A 20,946-nucleotide genomic window follows, 5' to 3' on the forward strand; every position below is an offset into this window, starting at 1 on the left:
CATTTATTGAGAGTTGTCTTTGTTTTATATTTTAATGGCTATGTCTTTTATGGCCCCATCTCTAAACTTTCATTACCAATTATTCTCATTTAATTCATACCTATTTTGTTTCATAGCATGTTGTTTTTTTATAAATATTAGTCCTTTATTGAGGACCTTTTGATGCCCTAAACTTATTCATTTTAAGTATTTGTCAGGCAGTTTTATACCATTCATTTCATCTGGAGTGAGTTCATATTCCTGATTGAGAAGTGTGTAGACTGTCTTTCTTAGCATGATATTTCTTCACAGGTGGTGGGATTTTATTTCCGATTCAATTTGAGTAAGACATCATTGAGTAAGAAAAACCTTCACTTTCTCTCTTGAATAGCTTCTCCCCACCTAGTGGTTTGCGCTCCTCCACCCCAGCCCCATCTGGGAGCAGGACTTAGAGTAGAGCTGGAAGGCCCTTAACACTGAGAAAAGCTGTCTCATTTCCTAGACTTGAGCCTGTGTCTGTCCTTCCTTCCTACACCCACAGATTGCTACAAGCACCAGCCCAGCAGTGTGCTGCAGACAACTCCTCCTGCCCAGCTCATGAAAACCAGTGATTAAATTTTAAGGAATTTTGTGAGCTTGTTCTCAAACAAAAATGATTAAAAATTAAATTTTATGAACTTGCCAGTGAATAAATTATATTGACAAGCAAAGGTAATAAATACTCAAAACTGACTATTTTCTAATTACCTTGCTACATGTTGCTCTGACGATGCCGCGAGGTCGCTCACTGCTTTTGTATCTGGGTGGTGGAGGCTCCGTAGAATGATGTGCTCCTGCATCTCTTCCCACTTCTGGGTCAGTGACATCATGCTGGTGATTTGCAATCAACCACGATGAGAGTGTTCACCACATGGAAGTGAGTAAACATTACAAATCGGTTCTCTTTTATTTTCTGGAGTACTTGTTAAAGACACCTTCACACTGCTGCCTGGGCCCCAGACAGCAATGGTTTTCTGCAGCCTCCTTCCAGAAACAGAGGCCCTCATGCTACCCCTACTCCAAACAGGGGCCGGGCCTTATTTGCTCGTCTCACAGAAATGCTTCCAGTCTCTCTTCCCATACAGGACCTTCACTCCCGCCAACACTGCAACCCACTCATTCCTCTGCCTTTCTGTCTTGTGTCTCATCCTCCTCAGAGCTCTTCATTTTGATGCTGAGGGGACTTCTGTCCTTTGGTTTTCTTTTTTCTATTTTATCCACCATGACTCGTGAGTGTGGGGCGGAAAAGTTACATTAAATGTTGAGCATGCCATGCCATCTTGATTTGAACTTCAGAAACATTACTCTTTGTAGACATTTAGCTTGCATCCTATGGCTGTTAATACAGGTCTCAGAATATTTCCTTCCCCTTCCTGTATCTCTCTCAAAGTCATTCACTTTATCTTCCTTCTCTCTTCTTGCTCCTTGGCACTCACTCTCTTGCAGCAGTTATGACAAACATGTTAATAGTATGTTATATTGATGAATTATTCCCTGGAAGGATTCTGGATGTCACATATGCTGCATTCTCATTTCTTAGGCACTGACTAATAGTATGCATTTAATTTAATAGCACTCTGTGTTGTTCCCAGAAGAAAACAGGGGAACCCCCTGAGTCCCCGACAGAGAAATCCTCGGCCCCCTAATATCTCATTCCCTCCCGTGCAGGTGTCATGGCTGTGTTCTCAGACCACCACCACCAGAATGTTGGGGGCACCTACCAGAACCTGGACATGGGGGTTTCATCTGCCATCAGATGTCAGCTGGGCCAGGACACCCATGGGCTCCGAGTCATCACAGTCACCAACCGGGAAAATCACTCACCGGTACTGCAGCCTGGATGAGCTGAATGAGAAGGGGATGGAAGATGACCTCATAGGCCTGATGAAGGAAAAGTGATGGCCACTGGTGATCTGCTCCTGTTTCACTTCCCCTGGCTTTTTGCTTTGCCAGAAGCTACAGCTGCACCCTGCCCCTTGTTGAAATGTAAAAGTACTCCAGGCCCATCTGTGGATTTATGTCCTTTTGCATAAATCAGAGAACTGGGTCCTCTCCTCCTACCCTAAATTATATTCACAGAAGAGCTGCTCTCCCTTTAAAGAAGGGAGGAGTTGAGAGAGCTTGAAAATAAAAGAATAAATGATACTAATATCTCTCTGCATGGATGCTTGAGTAAATTCTCCACGTGCTGTGTCCCTCAGCTCTGCTCATGAATTAGTGTCTCTCGGTTGCATATGATAAATCTCTACCCGTCACCCTCCATCCCACCTTGATACCCAAGTGTGGTCTTTGAAAATTCCATAAACAGACCACACCCGATCATATTAAGTTGTGGTCACGACTCCCAAAGTGCTAGGCAAAACGCAAGTCATCCATCTCCTTTCCTTCCTAACAAAGCACGTGACCGTATTCCATTAGAGCCATGCAGGCTTGTTTTTACAAGGAGCTGGGTAGACCACATTTGCCACTAAATTTGGACACTTCTGGCATCGTTAACAATGCAGTTAGTCGAAGTTAAAGTTGAACTTGCCTTCTGGGTGATGAGAAAATCCTCCTTGGCACATGAACTGGCCATCTGTAAAAACCTCAGCGTAGAGAATAGAACTGAAGCCCATGCTCTGGGTGCGTTCACAGTGCGGTGGCTCCACGGATTGGCGTCCTCATGGAATGGGAATGGCCCTCCACTTAGGAGACTCTTCGCTGTGTCTACTCGGACAGAACAAGTGGGAATTACTGTAGAGTCCTCCAAGGAAGCAAAGCAGGTACTCTGGTGGGGCAAGAATGGAGCTTTCAACCCTGTCATCTACATCGGCACCGGCTTTGGGGCAATGCACCGGTATCCCTTGATAAAGGAGCACGCGTGGCTTGAAATCAGTATCATTTTTATGCAATCTCCTTTGCTGCTGCTTCTCTGCAGCTGCTGACCGTGGCGTGATCTCGTCCGTCGCCCTGGTGAACGGGGAGCCTGGGTACTCGGTCCTGCCAGGAAGATTTCACAGCTCGGTGCAATAGCACGCTGGCATACCCAGACAGATAAGCCGCAAAGCCCATTAAGTCACAAGACTTTTGTTACAAAGTTTTAGCCAATGTGGCAAAACCATGAGAAATTAAACAGGAAGATAATTGGATATGTAAATTCATCAGGATCAAAAGATGAGAAGTTAATTATACCACAGATCGGCCATGCACCATAGCTCATTGCTATGTGGCCCAAGAAAATTAGAATTTTTCAAAATTAGAGTGCTCTTGTTTTAGCATCTTTCTGCAGTCTTGATTTGTGTTCTGTTTTTCTTTACAACAGGTATGGATTGCAGAGGTCAAGAATAGGAGTTCAGTAAAACGTGTACCTTTTTATTTATTTTATTTGGCGGACGATATGGATTAAATTAAAAGTAATGGAGATGAACCTTCTAAGTTTCCTTCCCCAAAAAACTAATATATAAAAGAATTAGTTCAAAATACAGCAAAGATATGCTAAGAATAGGGAGCCCTATGAAATGCTAACTGTTTTTTAAGTAACCAGCAATATTCCCTAATGGTGGTTTATTCAGAAGAAGTTAGGGAATGATTTTGTAGATAAATGTGCCTCATTCTGATAATAGATAATTACCAATGCATTCACTTATGGATGCCTTTTCTTTACAAGAAAAAAACACATTGCAAAATAAGTACCTTATGTGATGGAACACAATAAAATAGTCCATGATCATAAGTGCTATGGTTTTGAATGTTTTTTATGTGCTAAGTACATTTTAAGTGCTTTGGCTCAGAGAGGTGGGGCCACTTGGCCATGATCACACAGCTCACCAGTTGAGATGCAAGCAGTCTGACTACCCAGCCTGTGCTCCTTAACGCTATCCTCTCTTTCTTAGAAAACAGGTTTTTTTCACGGGTGAGAGGTTTGCAGCAGCTCAGCCTGTGGCAATACAACACTATTCAGCACGTTTGACCACTTTTCCTGGACAACAACCCAGTGTTAGCTGGAAGCCATGGGGCTTGGTCCCAGCTTTGCAGAGCTCTTCTCTTGACTGCTACCAGGGTAGCAAAGCCTGTCCAGATTGTTCCAGGCAGAGAATTTTCCCTGGAGGAGACTGGAAAACTGAAGTGAACCACGATGGGCCGCCGGACACAGCTCTGCCCACAACAGTAAGTGCTCTGCAGGATGACGTTCACTGCTTCCCCCTAGTTCCCGCCCCCAGGAGGAGGAAACCTGGGGCTCTCTCAAGGCCTGCAGTGCCACCCAACACTCTCCTTCCAGTTCGTCGTTTTCATTGGGGGTGCCAATACGGGGCTGCTAAAAGGAGAAGGTTATTTAAGGAGACTAAAATGGGTTCTCAAGTCTCTGTTGGGCTTGTGGACGGGTTGGGGAGATACCTAACTGCATTCACCTTTTATAATAAATAAGTGTATCTCTAGAACTCAGTCCTGTTCCCCCTGAGGTTAGAGAACAGCGGGGAAAGGTCTATAGTACACTTTATGGAACCGAGCAAACAAAACGTTTCATGCTGTCTTGTGATTTTCAGCATCACATGGTTATCAGGCCCTGATAGAGTTACAAGGCAAACCCTAGTTTTAAGCCTGAATAATAACACTAGGACCATTTCCCTTACAGACTACAAAAGATACCAAGTTACATATAACTGTGGCAACTATATACACATGATGCAGTTTAATATTGGAGTCTATATTCTCATCTAAACCTGTTGAGACAAGGTAGCAAAAACATCATTTGCATTTACTTGAACTGTTAATCCTTATCCCCCAAGTAGTGTCTAAAGCAGTTTCGTGCAGTCATGAAATTAAGTAGCGATATTGTATTGAGCTGGCAGGGGGGTGGGGGAAGATTTAGGAATAAATTGTTAAGGCAAGTTCTATTAAAGCTTTCACATAACCTTAGTAGTTTGGGTTCCACATGCAAGAGGTAGTACTTGACAGGTAATATTGATTTTTTTTTCTAACTTCATGAAACACCTCCTTGAACCCTCACCTCCCTTTCCATCAGGGAATGAGAGTGAGCAAATGAACCCAAGTCACCATCTTCCCTGCCAGAGTCATTGCCAAAACAGAGGAGACTAGCCCCTGCCCTTGCTTAGATGGAGTCCACTTTGCCCCCCAGGTGAGAGAAAAGGGGTGGGATCTTTGTCAGCCTCAAGGACCAACAGCAATGACACGGGAGCAGGCCCCGGGGAGGGGCTGTGTGTGCCTATGGAGGAGAATGATGTTTATTGTTTTCTTTCAGTCCCAGAGCAGCCCTTGATCTCTGAGAACAGTGGGAGCTTCTGTGTTCAGCATGGCTTCATTAATGCACAGAGACCCAATGTCTGGAAGGTTCTGGTTCTGCAGGCTGGTGTCTCCACATCTCTTTGAGCTGACCCAGAAGCCCATTGATGTTCTAGAGACTGGCTGCCCTAAAGGTGCTATGTCTGTCTGAAACACCGTGCTGAGCTCTGCGGGGCTGGGATGAGAGGGAGAAGTCTGTTGCTCCCTGTCTCTTTAGTCTCCCGTAGGATCTCAGTCTCTGCTTCAAAAAGGATTGGCTCCAATTTAATTCCACCTGAGCCGCAGATGTGAGCTGCCTGCAGAGTCTCAGTGCTTCAGAGAATGTCACCACTTCATACACGATGTCTTCTTTGAAAACAGGTTGAGTTCAGCTCATCTGTGTCCACGGAAAGTTTCCTGGAGTCATTTTTTAATTCAAGACACATGGACTCAGTGCTGATGTTTTTGCTGGGTTCAGCGGATGGGAAACAAAGATGAAGGGTGTGTTCTTGCGACAAACACTGCGAGTGTGGCGTGTAGCAGGTGCTGAGGCTGGGAGGGAAACATTGCAAGAGCTGGGGAGGATTTCACCGCAGCACCCACAGGTCAGCAGAGTGGGATGAATTATAGAGTAGGTGGTGGGCGCTGTCCCTGGGTGCCAGGCACTTGCTTCTCAGGCCAATGGCAGTGACCTAGGGGAGAACAGCAGGGGTTGCTTCCTTTTGCAGGGAAAGAATTATTACCCTCTTGCATGGGCTTTATAAAGGAGGGCAACTTTTAGGGACAAACTTTGTGTACAAGTCGAACTGTGTCCCCTTAAAAGATGTTGCAGTACTGACCCCCAGCACCCGTGAATGTGGCCTGTATTTAGAAATACAACCTTTGTAGGGTGCCTGGGTGGCTCTGTTGGTTATGCTTCCGACTCTTGGTTTTGGCTCTCAGGTCGTGATCTTGTGGCTTTGTGGGTTCGAGTCCTGCATTGGGCTGTGCGGATAGTGTAGAGCCTGCTTGAGATCCTCTCTCTCTGCCCCTCCCCTGGTCGAATGCTCTCTCTTTTTCTCTCTCTCTCTCAAAATAAACATTAAGAAAAAAGAAATACAGTCTTTGTGGGGTGATCTAGTTCAGTGAGTTCATTAGGGTAGGTAGGTGCTCATCCTGTGTCTTTATGAAAAGGGGCAATTTGGCCCCAGAGACAGACACACACGCAGGGGGAACACGACATGAAGGTTGCAGTCAGATTGCCACAAGCCAAGGAGCTACCAGCCACTAGGGAGGAGCCTGGAATCCATCCTTTCCTACAGCCTTCAGAGGGAGTGTGGCTCTACGAGCCACTCGAGCGGGGACTTGTAGCCTCCAGGACAGGGAGGCAACAGATGTGTCTTGTTTCAGCCACTCCCTTCGTGGTATTTGTTACAGAGGCCTAGGAAACCAACACATGGTAGAAGGGCACCAACTTCTAACTGAATTTGTTTCCTTTTGCCTCTGCAACAAATGACCACCACCTATGGTAAAATAAGGCAGAAATTTCCCTCTGAGGATTCTGAGGGTCAGGAATCCTAAAATCAGGTGTCAGCAGGCCAGGTTTGTTTTTGTTTGTTTGTTTGTTTTTGAAGCTCTAGGGGAAAGTTTATTTTCTTCCCTTTCCTAGCTCCTAGAGGCCACATATATTCTTTGGTTCATGGTCCCACCTCTGTCTTCAAAGTGCATCCCTTCAATCTCTGCTCTAAACCAGGGGCCGTGTTCCAGCCTTGGCTCCCCTCTGCCCTCCCAGGCCCTCCCAGGGCCCCTGCTTCTGAGCTCCAGGGATCTTTTGCTTCTCACCCGTCAGCATTTGAACACTTAGACTCCTTTTGAGCCTGCGGCATCCAGCTCTGTGGGAATTCGGGGGCCCCACGAGCCCAGGCAGTTTTTCCAGACAGCAACCAAGCCACATCTAGCCCTCAGACTCTCCTTCCCTCCCACACCTCTTTTTTAAAAATATTTTTTTAATGTTTATTATTTATTTTTGAGACAGAGACAGAGCAGGGGAAGGGCAGAGAGAGAGGGAGACACAGAATCCGAAGCAGGCTCCAGGCTCTGACCTGTCAGCACAGAGCCCCACATGGGGCTCAAACTCACAAACTGTGAGATCATGGCCTGAGCTGAAGTCATATGCTTAGCCAACTGAAACACCCAGGCGCCCTTCCTCCTGTAAGATTTTTACACTGAGCAGGAGTAGGGGCTCTAGTGGTTGCCTTTATCTGCTGGGCCAAGTGGCTGCCAGGTGATTAAAAGCCATTCTTATTGAAATATTGTGGTTTGTTGTGGTTTGCGATTGGTCTTTATTTTGTTAGATATACGAGGTCTTTGTTTGGCTCAGATGTGTGAGGATATCACTGTCCTATGTCACATTAATATGCTGTGGTGGTAGCGCTGAGTTGGAAAGAGAAGCTTCCATTTTGGCTGACATGCATAGTTACGTCCACTGTTTCTTTGCATGCCCTCAAGTAAGGTGGAATTCATCTCATCAGGGGAAACGAGGTGAGCTTATGACGGACCTTAATTTTATCCCCATTTAGTAAAGCAGGCAAAGAGTGATCTGGTTGGTTGGCTCGCTGGAGCCAAGGATGTTGGGGAAGAAGGAAGTGGCCCGAATGTGGGAAGGGGGCAGTGTGGCGTCATTTATAATAATGAATATATATTTGGTCTTTTGTCTTGTTCCTGGTACAGAACTCCTAAAATCACTGGCATTTGCTAAGTGATAAAGGTGTCGTTTCTTGTGTTAATGAAGTGACTTTTGGAAAGCCCTTAGGTAACCTAATGATGGGGCTGCTTGCAGGGGACCCAACTGTGTCATTAGAAGGTTGGAATTTTCAGTGCCCTATCCCCATGCTAAATTCAGTCACCAGCAGCCAATGACTCAATCAATTGTGCCTTTGTAAGGAGGCCTCCACAAAACCCCCGAAGGCTGGGATTTGGAGAGCCTCTGGGCTGATGAGCTCACGGAGGCGCTGGGAGGGTGCCCGGAAGCTCCACGCCCTTGCCCCACACCCACGCACCACGCCTCTCTTCCATCTGGCTGCTCCTGAATGGTATCTTTTTATAGTATTTTCTTTTTAATTTTAATGTTTATTTTTGAAAGACAGAGAGTGAGTGGAGGAGGCAGAGAGAGAGAGGGAGACACAGAATCCGAAGCAGGCTCCAGGCTCGGAGCTGTCAGCGCAGAGCTGCAGGCGAGGCTTGAACTCACCAACTGTGAGATCAGGACCTGAGCTGAAGTTGGAAGCTCAACTGACTGAGACACTCAGGTGCCCCAATATCCTTTTATAATAAACTGGTCATCTAATCATGTTTCTCCGAGTTCTGTGACCTGTTCTAGCAAATTAATCCAACCCAAGAAGGTGGTCTTGGGAAACTCTCATCCCAGGGTGGTCAGAAGCACAGGTGAAAACCTGGACTTGAGACTGGCATCTGCAGTGTGTGGGGGTGCTCCCAGAGTCTGCATTTCAGCAAGATCCCCGGTTGATGTGTGTCCACAGAAGTTTAAGAATAACGTACATCTGCGTGAGAAGTGTTTATACATAGACATGCCCAAGGAAGCACCACCCATGTATGTATCATCCCTCCAGCACCCCAGCGGGCTAAATCTCCCAAAGAGAACTGAAGGCTGGAGGCTTTGCCCAGGATGTCAACAAGAGAGGACAGGTGCCCAGCAGAGCCTTCTGAAGGGAGTGGTGGGAGGGAAGACAAAGCAACTCTAAAATGCAACTTGCTCATCCAGCTCTTGCAGAAACTGGCCCCCACCAGGTGGTCTCCCACCCCCTCTAGCTCTGCCTAGTCCCTGCACCCCTGGCCCAGTGTCCAGGTTTACGGTCAGGACCACCTGGACTCCAGATTCATAGAAATGCAAATGATAGACTCCTGGGATGGGAGAGACTGGGCTGGTGGGGGCCCTATGGCATGGCTGCTCCAAATGCCAAAGCTTCTTTTACCATTCTCTCTCTGGAGGATGCTTTGTAGGGACCTCTGCCTTGGCCTCCCCAGCTCTACTCCTGCCTGACTCGGGGTCCTGTCCCTGGGCACACCTCCTGGCTCCTGGCAGGCAGCCCTCCAGAGTCTCCTCGGTGCCTGGGGATGTGCGGTCATCCTGGCCTGCCACCTGTCCACTCAGAAGGGACAGCTGTAGATAGCACCCACTTTGTAAAAAGTGCATCTTCACCCCCAGGGTGTCAGTGATGAGGTGAAAGGGGAGCAGGGCACTGAAAAGACAGACCGCATCCCCTTCTCCATTCTGGTTCCCAGCCAGGGTCAGCCTCAAGTGGGTAGAGGAGAGAAGCATCATGTTAGAAATAAAATTGAAATTTCATTTACACTGGGCTTTCTTTGTTTTTTGTTTGTTTGTTTGTTTAAATGGAGGTATGACACTTTGCTACCCGCAGGGTGGTCCCCAGATGGCGCATGAGCATCACCTGGAAGCCTGTCAGAAATATAGTCTCAGCTCCCACCCTAGACCTGCTGGGTCACAGTGTGCATTTCTGTTTTGTTTTAAGTTTATGTATTTATTTGAATGGGGAGATGGGCACACGGAGAGAGGGAGAGAGAGAGAACTCCAAGTAGGGATTGGGAGCTGTCAGCATAGGGCCCAACTCAGGGCTCGATGTTACAAACCGTGCCTTCCTCTCATCTGCTCCTTCCTTTGCTCATTTCGTTTCCCTATTGGAAGCAAAAGGTCACCTTTCCCCCCTTGGTTTTCATGCAGACTCTCTTCCCTTCTGGCCCACATACATCTCTGAGGTCAAGCCCTTATTGAGACTTCCAGACTAGTGGTTTTCCAAGTGTGTTCCACAGACCAGCATCATCGGCACGTTGTTGGGCCCCACCCAGGCCTACTAACTTGGAAACTCTGGGGTGGGGTCCAGCAATCCATATTTTAATGCTCCCCCATCCCAGGGATTCTTTTTTTTAAGTTGATTTATTTATTTTGAGAAAGAAGGTATGAGCAGGAGAGGGGCAGAGAGAGAGGGAGACCGAGAATCCAAAGCAGGCTCCGCACAGTGTGGAGCCTGAAATGGGGCTCCAGCTGGAAAACTGCAAGATCGTGACCTAAGCTGAAACCAAGAGTAGGATGCTTAACTGACTGAGTCACCCGGATGTGCCACCCCCTCCCCGCACCCACCCCCCTCAAGTAATCCTGACACATGCTCAAGTTTGGGAACTTCCAGACAAGATAACTAGTGTTCTTTCCCTTGGAAGGGAATTCCGCCTCCTTGTTATAAAGGTTTCAAGGGGAGTTGGGCCTTTGGGGAAGGCAGCTTGGCTTCTGCTGGTAACCTCCCAATTTGCCAACAGAATGTGGGTCTTGGAGTCATCAGGCCTGGGTTCTGCCACTTAAAGGCTGTGCAGCCCTAGGGAGGATGGTTCACCTCTCTGAGTCTCAGTTACTTCCTTAGATGACAGTCCCCATTCTACGTCCTCCTAGGATTCTTGTGAGTCTCAGAGGAGTCCGAGATGCAGAGGCCCTTTATCTACTGTAAACGTTGGGGAAGCATGGGGTTACCTCCTGACTGAGGCTTCCGGCTTGGTGGGGGCTTCAGTGGCCTTTCTTCTTCCCTGGCCACCAAATCTCTGCGTGCTGGAAGCCTGGCTCTCCTATTGACCAGAACAGTATGGGGAGAGGTGTGCAGGAGACACAAGCAGGAGAGGTATGTTGGAGACAGAAGCACGTGGTGGGTAAGAAGAGCCGGCCAGACGTCACCCTCTGTATTTGTTTTCAGATAAAGCATTTTCTGCTCTCACCTCTGGCTCCTTAGGCAGCTCCCCACCCCTGCCCATCACACCGTCCTAGATCCCCGAGCTGCAGGGAGAAGAGAAGAGCCTGCCCCAAGCACAAATCTTTCCATGTATGATCTGATTCATACCCCTCAGTTTTGTAGGGAGGGATGGGGAGAGAGAGAAAGAGGGAGAGAGAGAAAGAGAGTTAACACTGCCCCAAGTTTTCAGTGAGGAAGTTGAGGCTGAATACCGTCCATTCTCTACTCCCTTACCTTTTTCATTAATCTGAACTTTTTTAGTCTTATACCCCTGAAAATATAAATTTTCTCCAATTATAAGCCTATACATTTTTCTTGTGGGACTAGGCCTATTGAAAACATTTTCTAAGTTATTAGTCCTCACCATTGTTACCTTGAGTGACTCCAAAATATCCCATTATGTGGACATATTATAATTCGCTGAACTAGTTTCATACCGTGGACATTTGGATTGTTTTTAAGCTCTCTTTGGTGGTGGGCCATTAAGTTACATGGCAGTTCTAGCATCTGTGGACACTGAGTTTTGGATTCTTTTAGAAAATTTTCTGTTTGAGTGTCATCATTGGGTCACAGGGCATCAGTAATTTTGTGGCTCAAGAAACTTTCCCAAATCACTTTCCAAAATACTCTTCCAGAAGCAACATTTGAACTTACCACTTTTTTGCAAATTTGCCATCATTGCACATTATTTTTATTTATTATTTTTGCTACTGAGAGAGATATGTGGCACATCATGGTTTCTACTGACATTTCTTTGGTAATTGGTGATGCCAAACTTTTTTTTTTCCTGCAATAAAATGAACTGGCTTGAGGACCACCTGGGTGGTTCAGTAGATTAAGCATCTGACTTTGCTCAGGTTATGATCTCCTTCCTGGTTTGTGAGTTTGAGCCCCACATCAGGCTCTGTGCTAACAGCTCAGAGCTGCAGCCTGCTTCAGATTCTGTGTCTCCCTCTCTTTCTGCCCCTCCCCACACTGTCTCTTTCTTTCTCCCAAAAAATAAACAAAGATTTAAAAAAATGAACTGACTTAAGATTCCATCTGCAGTCTAGGCAGGAATGGGTTTCTGAGAGCCTGACGTCTCAAGTCCAGGGCCAACTTGCAGTGTGGCATTCTCCCTGTCTTCCCCTGTCTTCCCCCTTTCCTGTCCATTTTTCTAACCCTTCAGCTGAAGAGGAACCCAAATAAGCATCCCTCAAGTAGAAGCCGCACTTCGTTGCCGCCATCAGTCATTGCAGAAAGAAATGACCTTCGGATCTGATTCCTTTCACGACCTACTGCAACATTCTCACCACTCGCCTGGGTGTCCCTCTGGGCTCCCTGGGCTCCAGGTAAGGCTGCCTCTGACAACGCGGTTGCCAGTTTGGCCTAGGAAGCTGATGAGTCTGGCAACCATCCCATAGTGAGTGGCTCTCAAAATAATCAGTCCTTGATTTGTGCCTCTTGTCCGCTTGTCAATTTCCTCTTCCACCAGTGTCTGTCACCTGGGCACCACCTTCCTTCTTTGAAGGTCTGCTAGAATAGAGGGAGCACTGGACTTGGGGTCTGGCTGTGAGACCTACCTGTCCTTATTAGCTGTGTACACTGAGAGGGTCACTGATGACTTCTAGAAACCTTAGCAATTTATCTCAAGAGATTGAGTTATGACCCAAAGTCATCAAGTGTTCATTCAGCCTGAAGGATTTTCTGTGCATTATTTCATTGAAGTCACACAACAACCCGATGAAGCCGGTTTTATTTATTTTCCCCATTTTTCAGTGGAGGTGACTTAGTTTAAGGGAGATTAAGAAAAGCAATGGGGGGGTCACCTGTGGCTCATTAAGCTAGGCGTCTGACTCTTGATTTCAGCTCAGGTCATAATCTCACAGTCTGTGGGAACAAGCCCTGCATTGGGCTCTGTGCTGATGGCATGGAGCCTGCTTGGGATTCTTTCTTTCCCTCTCTCTGCCTTTCTCTCTCTCTCTCTCAAAATAAATTTTAAAAAATAAAAGCAATCTGGCAGTGCGTGGGTGGCTCAGTTGGTTAAATGTACAACTCCTGACTTCGGCTCAGGTCATGATCTTACAGTTTGTGAGATCGAGCCCTGTGTTGGGCTCTGTGCTGACAGTGCAGAGCCTGCTTGGGATTCTCCCTTCCTCCCTCCCTCTCTGCCTCTCCCTTGATCTCTCTCTTAAAAATAAAAAAAAAATTAATAAACTTAAAAAAAATGCAATGTGAACAGTGGCATTAGTACAAATGGGCTGAACATCTGCTCCACCTTACATTTCACATGACTGCTTTTACACCAGTATTCCCACAGCATGACCATTCTTTTTGTTTGTTTGTTTGTTTGTTTCTTTTGGAGAGATAGAGACAGATTATGAGCAGGGAAGGGGCAGAGAGAGGGAGACATAGAATCTACAGTAGGCTCCAGGCTCTGAGCTGTCAGCACAGAGCCCAACTCGGGACTTGAACCCATGAACCATGAGATCATGACCTGAGCCAAAGTATGTCACTTAACTGACTGAGCCACCCAGGCACCTGCGTACAACCATTCTGATCATTGATTATGGGCAACTTGATAACTCCCACAGCTTTAGTTTGCATGTTAATCAAGGACTTTATGAGAAGCAAGGGGACTTTGTGGACACACACTGGGAAAGGATACAGGGTAGCCTGTAGGAACCAGGGCCTCAGGGACCAGAGCAAGGTTTTGATACCACAGGGGCATTTTCTCTGTCTCACTCCCCATCTCTCTCGGGTCTCTGCCAATCTCCAAAGGATTCCATATTTTCCCACAGAACAGGGAAGATGGCTGCTGGGTCTTATTTTCAGGTTCTCCTGGCACCAATGACCCAGAGGCAGGGCTCTCTGTGTCCCAGCTCCAAATTGGGAATCCCCAGCCGAGGGACTGATTGGCTTGTGTCACAGTGGCTGGGTGTGGGCACTGGCATTCTGTGGCTGGCCTGATTGGTGCTTATTCCTGACTGGGGGTGGGGGTGGGAGTCAGGCATGGGGTGGGACTCCATTACTCCCTCAGGAGGGGAAGAGGATCAGGAACACTGGCTCGGGAGATCAGCAGTCAATACATCCACAATCCAGTCCCTTGTGCCCGTGCCTCATCCTCTTGAAGTGGAACCTGGATTCTAGGAAGACTTGCAGAATGAGGCTTACTTTTGGGAAGTGATTTTTATCCTGAATCTCACTTAGCTGCTAACCCAGTGGAATGAAAAATAGTGTTGGGTTGTGGGTTCTTATTAAATTCATTTTGGTTCCCCCCCAGCAGTGGTGGAGCTCATGTGAAATACTTTGAGTACTTGCAAAAACGGGTAAGTGGAAGGAAAGGCTTCCAGCACTACAGGACCTGGAGCTCCAGAATTCTGGAACTCTGTAGCTGAGAGAAAGCACAAGAGTTCACCCAGCCTAGTTCCCTGCCTTCAGACAGACCTCTTTTCTTCCTGAAGTCCATCAGGACTGGAATCTTTCTGGCCTCCCTTGGAAAATGTACTCTGGAGCATCATGCGCTCCCTACCTCATGGGCCAGAGTTGACCATCTGCCTGAGAGGGGAGTAAGTTGTCCTGGTTTCCCTGGAATTAAGGGAGTCTCAGAACAGGAGACTTCTAGCTTATTTATTTATTCTTAAAATTTTTTAAATGTTTTATTTATTTTTGAGACAGAGAGAGACAGAGCATCAGAGGGGGAGGGGCAGAGAGACAGGGAGGTATGGAATCTGAAGCAGGTTCCAGGCTCTGAGCGGTCAGCACAGAGCCTGACATGGGGCTCGAACCCACGAACGTGAGATCATGACCTGAGCTGAAGTTGGAGGCTTAACCAACTGAGCCACCCAGGCACCCTGAGACTTGCAGTTTAAAAACTGGACTGTCCCAGACATATCCGAAGGAGTTGGTCACCACACGCTAAAAATGTCTGCCACTCACTTCCCTGCTAAGGGGGGGACACATGACCTGGAATCATCCAGTCAGATGCAGCCATATCTTTGCTATGGAGGCTGCAATTGAAGTTTACAATGAAATGTTACAGAACAGTGATAATATGTAAAGAACTTCTAATAATGTGGGAAACTGCTAATGATACAAAGCCAACTGAAAAATACAAGTGAAGAAATTGTTAATGTAAGATGATCTTGAACATCATTAAGAAAAAATTATTGCACAAAGGACACGAAAGATAAACTGAGTGATTAGAAGTTTGCAGGAACCCATGCTTGGTAGAAACTGGTGGCTCCAAGCAGTTATAAAACAGTAGGGGGTGGTGAAGACTGAGGCAAGTTGGATTAAAAAGGGGGCTTTGGGCCAACTGTTGCCATGTATTGCTAGCTCTTTACATTTTTAAAAGAAAGCTGGAAATCATGGCATTTATGTGATACCTAATAAATAGCCATAATCTTATCTATAACTATGATATGCTGCACAATTGCTCTGTGCTAATGGTCTGTTAAGTGCTTTGTATGCATTATACCTTTCTGAATCTAATTCCTCAATTAAAAAAGGGAGAATTATATTCCTGATCTCAAAATGTCCTTGTGAGGATTTCAGATAATCTAAGGAGTGTGCAGAACAGAACCCAATAAACAGCAGTGCCCTTTTTAGTTCTGGGCCGGGTTTCAGCATTGGCAGAAGCTGTTTAATTTCACCTGTTCCCACTAAGTCAAGGAGACTGAATGGATGGTGAGAATGAATAGAATAGATTTCCTATTCAAAAGATCTCATTTCCCCCTTTCTAATACTTACTCAAAATACGTATTTTTTTCCTTTCTTGGTGTATTACAGAGAGGAAGCTCATTCTCTTCCCTGACATGGTTTACTAATGGGAAGTAAACTGCAGCCCGTAGTCCAGCTTTGTTTCAGGTGTCCTCTCCCCAAACAATGGAGCCCCACCCACCGCTTTCTGTAGTTGCTGTGTGGCCCCTAAGACTTTTTTATGCATATGACTTCTTGTTTTTCTAGCAAAATTGTGTGGGACCTTGTCTGCTAACCAAATAGATCTATGTTTATGTCCACAACTCTTTATTTCAAGAAATGGTGTGTGTAATTTATTTCTTTAAGCTGGAGGATTTTTAAATGCCAAGTTCTAGTGTAGGTACTTTACACACATTAGCTCTGTAACTCTCACAGCAACCATCTAAGATGTATACTATTAGTACCTTTTACCTATGAAGAAAACAGGCTCAGAGAGGAGAACTAATTTTCCCCACATCAACAGTGACCAAGTGGGAAGACTGAGATCCAGTGCCAGGACTGAGAACAAATAAATGTACATTTTCTGTGGTTGCCACAATAAAGTATCAAAAATAATTATTTTGGTAACATCGTCCTCTAAGTTAGAATATGCTCTACCTTTGCCCAAAAGAAATCAGCATAAAAGCACACAAATATGCCTCCCCCCCCAATTTTCATTTAAATTCTAGTTATTTAACATATAGTGTAATGTTGGTTTCAGGAGTAGAATTTAGTGATTCATCACTTACATATAACGCCCACTGCTCATCATAACAAGTGCCCTCCTTAATGGCCATCACCCCTGCACACCTCCCTTCATCAGCCCTCAGTTTGTTCTCTATGTTAAGAGTCTCTTCTGATTTGCTTCTCTTTTTCTCTCTTTTTTTCATTCCCACATGTTCCTCTGTTTTGTTTCCTAAATTCCACATATGAGTAAAATCACATGGTGTTTGTCTTTCTCTGACTTATTTCACTTAACATAATACACTCTAGCTCCATCTACATCCTTGCAAATGGCAAGATTTCATTATTTTTGATGGCTGAGTAATATTTCTCTTTATATATATATATATATATATAATACACATACATGCATACACCACATCTTCTTTATCCACTCATCAGTTGATAGACACTTGGGCTCTTTCCATTGTTTGGCTATTGTTGATACTGCTGCTGTGAAAACTGAGACACACTTAACTCTTTGATTCTGTATTTTTGTATCCTTTGAGTAAATACCTAGTAGTGCAATTGCTAGTTCTATTTTTGACTTTTTAAGGACCCCCCATACTGTTTTCCCTAGTGGCTACACCAGTTTGCATTCCCACCAACAGTTCAAGGACGCTCCCTTTTCTCCACATCTTCATCAACATGTGTTGTTTCCTGAGTTGTTAATTTTTGCCACTCTGACAGTTGTGAGGTGGTACCTCATTGTGGTTTTGTTTGGTATTTCCCTGATGATGAGTGATGTTGAGCATCTTTTCATGTGTCTGTTAACCATCTGGTTGTCTTTGGGAAAATGTCTATTCATGTGTTCTGCCCACTACTTCACTGGGTTATTTGTTTCTTGGGTGTTGAATTTAATAAGTTCTTTACATAAATATGCCTTTATGCTCCAGTAAGCGGTGAGCTGGAATCGCAGGCTGCCACTGTCTGTGTAGAGGAAGATAAACAAGAATGGGTCCCAAGGATATAGCTGGATTCCTGGGACTGCTCTGCCCCCCACAGGTCACTCTGAAAGTGTAACCAGTCCCTGTCCTCATTGTTGTGTCCGTCCTCTTTTCTTGGGGTGCTGCTTGCTGACTATGGCAGCAAACATCCCTTTCCTCTAAATTCATATGGCGTGTATCAAATATGGATGCATGTTTATTGCAAAGAATGGGATATAATTTCTTTCAGATGGGTTATGTGTAAAAATACTGAACAATGCCACCACGGAGCCCTCTTGAATTGACCTTTGACTCAAATATAGTGTGTCAGGAACATTTCCAGCTTCCCTGCCAGCTTGAAGTGTCCCTTGTTACCTGCTTTGGACTCTGGTGATGGAGCTCTTGCTACTAAGTGGGTAGGGACATTTGTAGGAGCCAGCAAGACTGAATTGGTTTCCTCTGGAAAGGAAAGGAAGTAGCCACATGAAATGGAATAAACAGTAGATTAAGAGGGCTGGAACACAGTGGAGACACAGAGGAAAGGTTTTTGACCAGAGAGAGCCCCAGAAATAAATCAGGGTCCATATGTTTTGATGGACATCCTAAAACAGAATGTCTCTTTAGAGCCTCTTAAAGAGATTTCTGTAAAGGTTAAATCTGTAAATATTTACCTTCATCCTCACAACAATCCATTTTTAAAAACAGTCAAATCAAAACCAAAGGGAAAACCTTACTAAATGTACATATGTATATACACATATACATATATATATACATACATACATACATACACATACATATATATATATGAGCGAAAAGAACCATAAAGTTAACACTGAACTGGTCAGTTCAAGGAGTGGGATGTCTGGGGAGGGGAGGGTAATTTTTTTCTTTATATCTCCTATTCTGTTTGACTTGTTACAATAAGCACATACGACTTAAAAACGTTGTTTTTTTTTTTCCTGAAAATTTGTAGACTTGTAGACTTACGGGAGAGTTGCAAAGAGAATTTTGAGATACTCTTCTTTCAGCTTCCTGTAATGATGCCATGATACAGTTGTCCAACACTAAGAATTAATACTGGCACAAGACAATGAAGTATATTACAGACTCGAACTTTATTCAGATTCCCCCACAATGTCCTTATTCTGTTCCAGGATCCCATCCAGCGTCCTGCATTATGAACCATCTTGTCTCCTTGGTCTTGTCCAATGTGGAACAGTTTCTCAGTCTTGTCATTTATGACCTTGACAGTTTTGAAGAGTACTGGTCAGGTATTTTGTATTTTGTAGAATGCCCCTCAATTTGAGCCATAGGATATTTTCTCATGATTAGATAGACTGAGGTTGTGGATTTGGGGGAAGAATGCTGGAGAGGTGAGGTGCCCATCCCAGTGTGTACCGTTAGGTACATGACATGGGTATGTCTGTAACTGCTCATGTGAACTTTCATCATGTGGTGTCTGACAGATTTTGCATCAAGTTGCCATTTCCCCTTTCAAAATCAAGAACTACTTGGAAGGAGGATTCTTTGAGGGTATCAAATATCTTGTTTCTCTTTGAAAAATCACCCACGCAGGTTAGTATTCACTGGTGGATCTGACAGCAGTTATCACTATACTGCCCTGATGGTGGTTTCTGTTTTCCCTCCTTTTTATATTTGTTAGGAATCCTCCCATCAGGAAGAGTTATCACTTCTCCCTTGTTTGTTTGCAGGTGTTTTTATTAAAGCACGAGGAGGAGACAGGCAGGAAGAGCTGCCCTCCCCTAGTTATTTATTTAATCGTTTAAAAATATCAGTATGGGCTCATGGATATTTCTTTAACTAATTTTAATTTATTTATTTGGGGGTTATAATAAAGTATCATAGCTACTTATTTTATTGCCCAGACTGTTCCAGCTTTGGCTAGTGGGAGCTCTTTCATTTCAAAAGGCTCTTATGTCCTTTTGACATGATGTAAGGCTTTTATCATTTAAACAGTTCAAGTAAGTATAAATAATTAAAATTGCCATTCATTGCTTTTTATTATCTTCCGCTGTTATTTATTTCAATGGGAGAGGATGCTGGGATAACCGTAAGGCAGCTTGCCTTCACTTGAGTTACACAGACAAACCTTTAACAGATGGTGGGGTTTTTTTTCTTTCTTTTGTATCACAAGGTACAGTTCTCTTTGGCATATGAGGCTGGATTATACTAGAATAGAAAATCAGGAATCTCTCTAGGTTATGAACATCCGAATTTGTTGTTGTTGTTGTTTTTAATCGCAAAGAATGAAAGCACTTCATATTGAAGGGATGCATGAAAACCATGGACTCTGAGTGTTGCCAAAACTTCACTTGGAGAGAAAATTACAAATCAATGTCCAGAGTATTGATTTTACAGTCAAAGGTAGAGAAGGTGATTGAGCTGAGAAAATCAAATTTCAAGCTTAATTCATTACTGGTAAAGGAAAGCTCTCCTCACTGCCTGTTTATGCATGCTGCATTGAAGAGCCCAGGCAATGACTCTTGAGCTTAAATAGAGAAAAAAGAATAGTGGGTGTCCAATGATGCTATTTCAGCAATGCCTGGTTCAAGATCAGCATTTGGGACAAAACTCCAAGAGAAGATTAACATTTTGAGGATGTCTTATCACTGCCACACATTGGATTGAACAATTCTGTGAGGGCAGCTCCATCTAGCCATCAAGATAGCCAGTGTGTGGAAAATAGCGTGCTAAAACTCAGGGCATTTCTCTTTCTCATGTGAAGATTTGCGAGCTGATCCCAGAACCCTGAAGTTTGTATGGAAATTAACCTGGCCGGGATCTGTCACTCTATTTTTGGGATACCTGGAGAAAGACTTTTTCAAACTTTCAAACATGGTACTCTCCACATACCTTGGTACAGCAGACGCTCTTAGTGCTTCACTTAGAGCCCTTGGGTCTCTTTTGCGGGCTTCAGCACTCATGTCACAGTTTCTTTGTGCTTTGCTCCCATCACTTGCACCTGCTATTTTCTTCCAGGCCCATCTTTAGCCCCTGGGAGTTTGTAGACAGTGACTGTTGGGCTGGGTATGAAAGTGTTTCTCTGTTGTGTTGGGGTGGGAGGCAAATTCTGGGGTGTAACTCATCCTCCAGAGTTCCCCAAGGGACCAGACCATGGTTGGGACCTTGAAAGGTCCCTTGTCTGTCCTGCTTCCCTTACTCCATTACAGGTTTCTCCTTAATAAATCCCTTCAACTTGCATCCTCACCTAGGTTGCTTCTTGGGAGCCTGGCTTAAGATAGTTGGCATACTTGACAGATACATTTGAAGCTCTGAATACAGTAATCATGCACTTTAAGAGATAAGCACCTACCTCACTTGTCATTATTTTATATGTCAAGAAATTATAGTGACAGTTTATCTATAGATACATTATATTGGTGTTAAATTTTCTTATGAGCATTTGGATTGGGTGATATGCTTGTCTTCAAGGAAAAAAAATTCATCTAATGTGTCTGGGTGAATTCAGGATATACACCCCCCACCCC

The 20,946-nt window shown here is 44.8% G+C and overlaps 1 protein-coding gene across 1 annotated transcript in view; it reads left to right on the forward strand.

The window, feature by feature from the left end:
- The first annotated feature begins 1,240 nt into the window (after positions 1-1,240).
- Positions 1,241-20,946, forward strand: part of SSUH2 (ssu-2 homolog) — a 70,819-nt gene continuing 51,113 nt past the window's right edge. The window contains exons 1-3 of the mRNA XM_077763748.1: positions 1,241-1,247; positions 1,687-1,844; positions 4,205-4,325. Of these exons, the coding sequence (XP_077619874.1) occupies positions 1,241-1,247; positions 1,687-1,844; positions 4,205-4,325 (286 nt within the window). The remainder of the gene's footprint in view (positions 1,248-1,686; positions 1,845-4,204; positions 4,326-20,946) is intronic.

The sequence above is a fragment of the Crocuta crocuta genome, unplaced genomic scaffold, assembly GCF_008692635.1.
Source record: "Crocuta crocuta isolate KB4526 unplaced genomic scaffold, BGI_CrCroc_1.0 scaffold184, whole genome shotgun sequence".
NCBI lineage: Eukaryota > Metazoa > Chordata > Mammalia > Carnivora > Hyaenidae > Crocuta > Crocuta crocuta.